Source organism: Nilaparvata lugens, chromosome 1, assembly GCF_014356525.2.
Source record: "Nilaparvata lugens isolate BPH chromosome 1, ASM1435652v1, whole genome shotgun sequence".
Lineage (NCBI taxonomy): Eukaryota > Metazoa > Arthropoda > Insecta > Hemiptera > Delphacidae > Nilaparvata > Nilaparvata lugens.
Genome location: NC_052504.1, coordinates 83,486,123 through 83,496,236, shown reverse-complemented (window position 1 = coordinate 83,496,236; position 10,114 = coordinate 83,486,123). Strand labels below are relative to the sequence as shown.

The window sequence follows — 10,114 nt, the reverse complement described above, 5'->3', positions numbered from 1 at the left end:
AACTATTTTTTCATTATTCAATGAATAAGGAAAATAATAATATACAACATAGACGACCACATTCCTAGGTGAAACAAAAAGTTTTTTTTCCAAAAATCAAGGAATCACTCAATTTTTATTGTAAAATATAATTTTTAAATACGAATTCCTTTTCAAATATCTCATTCTATATTTAAAATTATTTCATAAAAAAGTAATAACAACATGAGCATTCTTTCCGCCATATTGCTTCCTTTCTCCAGGACTGTGGTCGTGAGTGAATAAACCATGAGGTAAGACACGTTGCGATATTCATTTAAATAGAATTAAATCTTATTTATACGCTTTATTTCTGCTAAAAATACTTTAAAACAGATCTGATTAAACATAAATTTGTTTGGACATAATTCCAAATCTTTAATTCAATGACTTCTATGTATAGTAACTTTCAAGATTTGGATAACCTGAATCTTAGATCTTTAGACACTAGGCTATTGGTTTACAATACATTTTTTTTCTAATTCGTGTTATAAAACCCAAATAAAATTATTTATAAAGTTTTATTCATTAAAATATTTGTAATAGTGATTAGTAATATTGGTTTTATGATTAACTACTTCCAATTCGGCGTTCATGTCTGAACATTTCATGTCATACCTAAAATATATAATATTGTTATGATTTACTGTAAATCAATATTCCCAGAGGAATCTTTAAAGTTGTAGAACGTTCCTGGTTCTTTTATTTATTAAAAAGTTGTTTACATACAATGGTAAATAACTTTTCTGAGACTAGCATTTACACTTATAAAGTAAAAAAAGCTTTACGAGCTTTACTTCTGTACCTATTGATATACTAAATTATTAAACACTTTGTCATCTATAAAGATTATTTCAAAACATGCTTCTGAATCTAATAAATTTAGGTTAGCTAGCTGACTATTGAGCGGCTCAAGCCGTCTTACTATGAACGCGCGGATAGAATCAAAGAGTCTTTGCTAAGCTAACTAATCCCTATCCAATATCTTTTTGACCAGCTTGAGGTGCATTATTACGATATTCATTGTCCGGTTCAACGTTGGACTGTAAAGCTGCGTTTACACCTAAGTTATTAACAAAATGTTGATAATTTAATTTAATTCTATTAGATTGAACATAACAAATTATACACTTATAGATACTATTAGATTGAACATACTTATCATAAACATGATGAACATATGCGTTAGTAAAATTCTGTTCAAACTATTAAAATATAATTATAAGGTCAAGTTATTAGTATTTTGTCAATAACTCTGTGTAAACACAGCTTAAGGGGGTCGTTGATATTGAGATCTTAATAAAAGTTGCTGAATAATTCTGTTTTTAATGTTTGAATAATTTTCAAAACATAATTAAATAAGTGTTTCTTTTGACATAACTCTTGCGTCAGGGTCAACCCCTGAAGCCGTCTTTACACCAATATAGATTCTATTAGATTGAACGAAACTTAACAAACACATATGATCATCATGTGTATGCTAAGCTTTGTTCAATCTAATAGAATCTATAAGGATTAAGTTATTAACATTTTGTTAATAGCTTTGGTGTATACGCAGCTTAAAACAAAAATTATTCAGGTACACTAAAGACACAGTCTCTGGTCATGAAGGTATGATATATGGGTGGGTCTATTGTTGCCGGAAAAGTCAGATTAACTGAAGACCCATCTTGTCTTAGGAGCTACGCAATGTAAGCTGCCTAGTGATTTGTAAGTGAAGCAGATACAATAACCTGAGTGTTTAAATTCTGACTATGACAACGATGCAATAAGTTTCTTCTACTGTTTTAAAATTTAAACCCATTAGGAATAAACAGGGTGTCCACGGGGCGGGAAAACCGGGAATTGTACATGAATTTCATTTTAACGGGAATTGTACAAGAATTTTGTCGAGATACAAACATTTTTTAAAAGGATTTAAAAGGTAAAATTATTCATAATTGATCAAAAATAATTTTCATATTTAAAATAAAAACATATTTTTGCGATGTTACCAAATTCATCAAACAATGTAATTTTTCTTTTAATCCTTCAACCCTAAAACTTTCTTTTAATGTTTGGACTGGAAATTGGACCCGAATTCAAGTGTATAGAACATAACCTACTTTTTGGACTATTTATATTGTATAAATCAAAATCCGGGGAAGAAACAGTTTTGGGCTGCGCCTGTTAGTCCTTCCCCAATCATTTTGAAGAATTGTGTTCTGTTCATCAATAAATAAATATAAACTATGCCTTTTTACTCCGGAGCGAAGCTCGGTGCCCCGATATTTGGTCTTCATGTTGTGTGTACATGTGTCCAGTGTAAGAGTCGAGTTATCGAGCATAATATATAATCTAAAAATGATCAGCTGACGAGATCAAGAATTCCTCTTCCATTTGATAGAATCAACAGTTGCCTCTCTCTTTAAGTTTAATAATCATATTTTCTCGAATTTCGAGCTTATTTTAAATTTTAGGTGAAAATGTTACTGGACATTAATTGTAGAAATCTTCATGCTCAATCTCTTCCTCTTGAAATCTTTCGTTTAAATTGTATCTGAAGCCTGATAGTTGGAAATCTAAAATCAAACTTTGCATAGATGAGGCGGAACTCCTGAAATTTCTACAGATATGGGACTTGTGGCAGTTAATAGAGCTTATCAATTTTAGGTATAAATTTGATCAAAATCGTTGGAGCCGTTTCTGAGAACATCGCGAAAACCCCTGTTTTTACATCATTTTAGCCGCCATCTTGAATTGCATTTGATTGAAATTGTTCGTGTCGGATCCTTATAGTGTAAGGACCTCAAGTTTCAAATTTCAAGTCATTCCGTTAATTGAGAGATGAGATATCGTGTACACAGACATACATACACTCATACACACACACATAAAGTACAATACCCAAAAACCACTTTTTTGGACTCAGGGGACCTTGAAATGTAGAAATTGGGGTACCTTATTTTTTTTGGAGAGCAGTACTTTCCTTACCTATGGTAATGCAAGAAAAGTAAAATAGAAAATTAACCGAAAATACGAGGTGCTTTGGTCATTCTGTATGTAGCGAAGTATTTTTCTTTCAAATGGCTTTTTTTATTATTTGAAATGCAGTGTACAGTTATCATCGTATAATGGTGCTAAATTTTTATGAAAAACATACTGCTCCACTTTTCAAATTGTTATTTAAGAATATTACATTTCTCCAAATGTACCCGTTTCTGAGTGACCCACCCCTCCTCCTCCTCCATATAATCCTTTATTTTTAAGTATTACTAATGTGTTTTAACTGGCGGGGAAAACCGGGAAAAAGGTGAAATGTACGGGAATTTTCTGAGCCTGATTCAGTGGACACCCTGATAAAGCTTTCATTAAAACAGGGGATTTATGCCTTTTGTAAACTTTACATATGTTATTGTTGAAATGGTGTGCATTCTCCTAAGTAAAATTAATAAGTTATGTTATCTTGTATTTTTCAGTTCGTTGAAGTTACAGAAGAGGCTAGCAGCCTCAGTGATGCGCTGCGGGAAAAAGAAAGTGTGGTTGGATCCCAATGAAATAAATGAAATCGCAAACACAAATTCACGTAAGTATTTTTAATTAAATTATTTCAAGCTCTCAGATTTTTCAGTGCTTTAATACCTTCTGCTTCATCCATTACCAACACTTGTAAGTTCGATGGCGTCTACAGTTCGTAGAGGTGGAATAACAGTTATATTACAAATAGAAACAGTTATGACTTTTTTAAATACAACTTATTAGGAATCGATGATTAGGGTTTGTATAGTGACTCAAGTATTCTCATCAATTGATTTTTAACTATCATCAAAAATGATAGGGAAAGAAAAAAGTAGCCTAAGATAACCTTGTGCTATTCCTCTCCCAAATTTAGATAAGGTTACACATAGTCCGAAATAGGTTGTATTGTAGGCCTAGTTGTTCACTTCACCAAATGTTCTGTTCTTAATTAGTCATAAAATATGTTTTCAAATGTAGATGCTTCAAAACCAGACATAGAAGAAAAATTTCACATTACTAACATACTGTTGATTTGTTTTTTTATTTGTATAGTTTTCTGGAGCTGTAGGCTACTCTGTGGATGCATATAAATTGAATTCCACTCGGTATTGGTCTGGCTAATTTTTTGCTCTGTTTTCAGGTCAAAGCATCAGGAAGCTGATCAAAGACGGTCTTATCATCAAGAAACCGGTTGCAGTACATTCACGTGCTCGCGTTCGTAAAAACACTGAAGCCAGGAGGAAAGGCAGACATTGTGGCTTTGGTAAGAGGAAAGGTACAGCCAACGCCCGTATGCCACAAAAGGTGAGAGATGCTTTTTGTACTAGAGTTTTTTATATTACTTTTCCAATGGTACATTATTTGTAGAACAAATTTTCTGTTTGTTTCTTCTATATTTCGTGTCCCACGAAATGTGTAACAGCCGAAAACTATAGATTCTACACATGAAATTTGCAACAAAAAATGTCCAGTAAAATGTTTTATGTCGATCTTAGTATTCGAGATATGTTGACATAAAGATACATGAACCATTTGATCTAGGTAGATCATTTTTGTGTGATATTGATTTCTCTATGTTTTTGAAAAATAACTAGAAAACTATCAGTCAAAATCCAATTCTAAGGATATGGTTGGAAAGAGGAAGAAATTTCCAATTAGTATCATATAATTTGTTCATCTGTTTGACTTTTTATGAGCGTTCAAACTGTTTGAAATTTGGCTAATAAATTTACTCTGAGCTGATAGAAAGAATTGATAATCCTGTGAACAGTACGCACAACTCACAAAATTTGGTATCTTAATATCACAAAATAGAATGGATTAAATACTAATCTTTCCTTGTTATTCAGTGTATCATTTGCTTTGCAATTGCAGGTTCTATGGGTGAATCGTATGCGTGTCTTGAGAAGACTGTTGAAAAAATACAGACAAGATAAGAAAATCGACAGGCATCTGTACCATCACCTTTACATGAAGGCTAAGGGTAAGTTTTAGTGTTCTAATCCACATCTCACCTATTAGGGTGGCCACTATTGACAGGATAAATGTGTTGAACATGTTTGCACACTCTTGCTTGTCACGAATGTAGTGTCATCAGCGAGTGGCTTCGAACAAAAAACAGCTATTTGAAAGCAGCTTATAATATGAATTATAAATAGAAAAAATAATTTAACATCAAATGTAGAGCTGCGAAGAACAAATGAACTACATAAACCTTACCTCAAAAACTTTTGTTCGAAGCCTTTCGCTGTGATGCACATAATCGCACATGTCATTATGTATGACATAATGTGTACACACACATGATGTCATTATGTATGACATAATGTGTACACACACATGTTCATTTCTTGTCACTGATATAAAACACAGAGTTTATAGTGTAATAATTTTAAATTGTATAATCAGAATAATAAGACGAATAAGACTACTTCTATCAGCTATAATTGAGCGATACAACTGTAGCAACACAGTTTCTTTTGTGTAAGTAAAATTAAGTGGCTGATATCAGTATTGTTGTAAAACAAACCTTTGAATCAAAGCAAAAACATCAATTTTCATTCATCAGAATGTATTATTATGTGAATAATTTTATTTTTGTGCCACCGTTAATTACATATTTAGTTCTTACTCAGTCTAGAGATTGGAAGATAATAGATAGGACTTTGATTGCTTTTGATACGTCAAACAATCCAACTTGAAAAGTGAAAACTCCATTGTGTACGTTCTGTGTACAGTAAATAATTGTTCCAGTTTCAATCGTAAATTGTTCCATCACGTGACTAGTGCAAAATGTTTCAATGGAACGCCATTTCAAAATTGTTGGTTCAAGCTTTTGGCGCGCAATTATGAAGTTGATTTACGTTCTGTGTACAGTAAATTATTGTTCCAGTTTCAATCGTAAATTGTTCCATCACGTGACTAGTGCAAAATGTTTCAATGGAACGCCATTTCAAAATTGTTGGTTCAAGCTTTTGGCGCGCAATTATGAAGTTGATTTACACCAAAATGTGTCGTTTACTAGCTGTGTGAATGAAGAAAGGCTGTTTTACAAACTTAACGTCTAGAAAAGTGTGCATTTCTTTCATTCCATTACTGAAGGCATACTCTCGAATTTTCTATAGAGAAAAATTCATTTAACGAATGGTTATCAAACATGATTTTGTAAAATGGTATGGTAAACAAGCTACCAGCGCATGCGCAGAGAAGCAACCAGACTACAAAATTCAATCGACCAATGAGAGCTCGGATAGTTTGAACTGTTAACAATTTACCACGCCTCGACTGTGGGGTAGGAACTGGTTTCTGGTACAGAATCTGTCAAAATTCTTCCCATGGGACGCAGAACTTTTCACCTGGTAAATTGTGAATCTGACAATTTACCACATTCTATGTACACAGAACGGGTCCATTATGTTCTTTATTCAGTGGTCCAAACTTAACTAATATGCCAAAATTGTTTATTACATTCATGAATTATCAATTTTACATTAGGCTGAATCTTGTTTGTCCGTATACCAATTGTTTATAATCTATATCTTGATTTTCCAACAATTCAAATATAATACTCTGATTCAGGTAACGTATTCAAGAACAAGCGTGTATTGATGGAGTTCATTCATAAGAAGAAGGCCGAGAAAGCAAGAATGAAGATGTTGAAGTAAGTATCCTTTCCATTAATAATATTTGCATTACATATATTTTTAAACTGTGACAATTAAGTTGATTGATCACATCAATAGCAATGAGCCTGTGAGTAAGATCTTCGAACTATCAGGAAGAGATTTTAAAGCATAATAATTTGCCGCTTTTTCAAACTTTCTAGTCCCAATCAAAGCAAATTCACTTGATTTATCCAAAATAATAGCACTTGATGAAATAAATATTTTACCATCTAATCTATCTTGAAATATCATCTTATATGTTGATATTATTCAAGAAGATCTATGTAGAATGTATTGTAACCGGGGATATCTTTGTCTCATGACTTAGTTAATCTGATAAAATATGAATGAATACATGTGGTTCGATAGACATTCTTGCAGTCTATCCCACCGCTGCACACCAATGTAAACGGAGGGGGTGTTTCTTCTCTTCTATAATATTTACTAAAATTTTATTGCTATCAAATCTCCATTTGAATCCTTGATTGGTTATGAGCTTTTTGTGGATTCGTTCATTCAAATGCACAGATTATCATAATTTGTCACTTATTCTAGCAACTATCAACTACGAGCACGAACGTCAATGAAAAATACTTTGAAAATTTAACATCAGTTTTATTGAATTAAAAAAAAAGAAACAATAGAAATCATGTCACATGTCAAATTTTTAAACAAATTTATCCAGTAATTGATTTAGGACAGAAGGCATATTCAATTTTTAATTTCTACACTTGAGAACTTGCTGCAACTAAATTCGGGCCTCGGTCTTTCTATGTAACTAAATTTTGAGCTATATAAGAGAACAACAAAAGTTTGGCACTCACCATTTTAACAATATTTAACTTAGACTCTTCAGAAATAATCACATACGATTTAAGAAAACTCACTTCACATGAACTCACATGTACAAATAATTTCCTGATTCTACTCCTACTAACTCTAAAATTTGATTTTATTCAACTAGATGAAAATTACTGATAACTGAAACTTATCAATTTGACCCTCTGAATGGGAAATGGACCCATTCAGAGGACCGAGGCTCGCACACCGTTACATGCTTTCCCGGTTACGTCTCAATTCCAACTGTGGCCTTTTCACTGAAAATTATTCCCCCTCCACGAGCGTTGAGCATAACTTCCAGTGGAAAAGCCAAAGCTGCAAAAAGGTCAATGCTCGCACAATTTCCAAATACACTAGCTTTTTCGGCATGAAATTGAAACTGTACTTGAAAAATGCACGAAAATTGCTTTTATTTGACATCTAAGCAACAAGATAGCAAATTCAATAAAAACATGGTCAATTCTCACACTAAAAACTCAAGGTTCAACATATGATACAAAAAACCAACTACAATAATACCTACTCAATATCCACACTATTACAGTATGTAGCTCTACAATTATTTTGAAGACATTTCTTTATTGAATTTATTGAAATAATTATCAATTGATAATTAATTAAAATTTCTATTTTATCAATTCGTTATTTTAATTCCAGACGCCGCCGTTTCTTTATCTTTGCCGAAAATGTCTCCATGATATTGTCACTATTGTATACTTGGATATGTTAACTAATTGTTTCTATATTCTATTGTTGACTTCTGTCCTTGAGTGTTGTGAAGTCCTACGAATGAATATTTAACTAAGTGATGAGCACTTTCTAATGAAATGGTGATTTTGAATTTTAGCGACCAGGCTGAAGCTCGCAGACAAAAGGTCAAGGAGGCCAAGAAGCGAAGGGAAGAGCGTATCTTGCAAAAGAAGAAGGAACTTCTGCAGTCCTACAAACAGGAAGACGAAGCCGCGGCTGCAAAGAAATGAACTGTTCCCATCTAATTTTATTACGCTTGTTTTTGTGAAATAAAAATTTCTAAAAACCAGGTGACTACATTTATGCATCACATCACTCATCCCTCCCGAACGCACACAGCAAAAGAAAGACGGAGGAAAAAGACGTCTCTAACGCGTTGCAACATTCGAACTCCTGGGGAGGGATATTTCCTCGTCTGTTGCTGTGTGCGTTTGCCTTTAGATAAGCTGTTCAGTAATAAGTAGTAGCATAGAGAAACAATAGCATAAGTAGATATCCCATGCTATAGGGCGTTTATGTCGCAACTTTTACTGTTATCTCAAGCCGATTACTGTAGATTATTGCCGATTTTTACTGTTTTTTTTTTTTTTGGTGAGATTGTATAAACTGCACAATATGAGAGACTACCAGCGTCACACAGCTTTACGGGAAAACTACGTAGACTATCGGCTTGATATAACAGTAAAAGTTGCGACATAAACGACCTATGCCATGGGATATCTAATGTTATTGTTTCTCTATGGCAGTAGATTATCCAATATCAACAGAATAACGTGGAAAGAACAGTAGAACCTCTATAATTCGTAGATGACGTGAACATGCGGTGACTACGAATTATAGAGAGTGAAGAATTACCGAGACTATGGTGAGGAGGAGAAGGAGCTAATCGTGTATGATGAGGAAGCTCTCTGATAGGCTGATTCTTGAACACCATCCAAATCAGTCAATCGGTGAGCTTCCTACGCTGCCCACTCGCCTGAAAATCCCTTTGAGAGGTTTGGATCTTATCAAAGTAGGACACCAATGGTGGCCAGAATCTGAGTCCGGCTATTGCAATGAGCGCAATAAGGATTAATGCTAATAAATTTTAATTCGCCCGGCCACTGGTTGCATAGTGTAATATTAGTGTTTGAAGTATATTATCATCATTATGTTACCAATTCCTATAAAAGTGAATAATAATAGATTGTGTTCAATAGGAGAAAATTGCTCCAAAATAATTCTAGCCGAATATTGTTGTATTTTTCGTCTTCAAAGAAGTTTCTGAAAGAAATGAAAATTGTCGTTTAATTTCTTTGATAGGCTACTTGATTGACATTTTAGTATCGAAAAATTAGATTGATATCGATAAATGAGCGTATCAATTGCAAACAAGTTCTTCCAATATTTATTTGCAGTCGATATGTAAAATTAATCGATCTATCGATAAATGTATACTCCGTCGTCCGAGTGGTTGTCTCCCTATAGAAGTCATCTTCGATACTCGATTTAAATTAGTTGACTGACGGGTGTGGAACGCTAGGAACTTCAATGCCATCTCTGTTTACAGTCGATCGGCTCTCCCATTGAACAGTTGATGTTCAGGTTAAAGGACAGGTAGGCCTAAAATATTCTATTCTGAAAAATTCAAGTAGAATCATCCTTATTTTATAATAATCAAATTTAAAAAACAAATATATTCTTCTATATAGCTATATGTTATGTTTTTGCCTCAAAATTAAAATAATGGATAAAGAGGTGAGTTTTTAAAATATGTTTCATTTTGGCTAACGTAATTTTATCTTTAGCATAACCTTAAAAACAGTAGGATTGAATAGGCCTATTTAATATTCTTAAAATTTACT

General features: G+C 33.1%; 2 protein-coding genes across 2 annotated transcripts in view; both read left to right on the top strand.

Annotated features, from left to right (window-relative positions):
• Positions 1 to 4: 4 nt before the first annotated feature.
• Positions 5 to 8,559, top strand: LOC111058405 (60S ribosomal protein L19). Its single transcript, XM_022345934.2, has 6 exons — positions 5 to 272; positions 3,477 to 3,583; positions 4,157 to 4,320; positions 4,891 to 4,999; positions 6,595 to 6,676; positions 8,368 to 8,559. The coding sequence occupies exons 1-6, from the start codon at positions 268 to 270 to the stop codon at positions 8,498 to 8,500; spliced, it is 600 nt and encodes a 199-aa protein (XP_022201626.2). The 5' UTR covers positions 5 to 267; the 3' UTR covers positions 8,501 to 8,559.
• Positions 8,560 to 9,165: 606 nt separating this feature from the next.
• The window catches only part of LOC111058404 (oocyte zinc finger protein XlCOF6-like), a 44,899-nt gene continuing 43,950 nt past the window's right edge, over positions 9,166 to 10,114 (top strand). Inside the window, exons 1-2 of the mRNA XM_039443195.1 lie at positions 9,166 to 9,282; positions 9,820 to 9,866. Of these exons, the coding sequence (XP_039299129.1) occupies positions 9,166 to 9,282; positions 9,820 to 9,866 (164 nt within the window). The remainder of the gene's footprint in view (positions 9,283 to 9,819; positions 9,867 to 10,114) is intronic.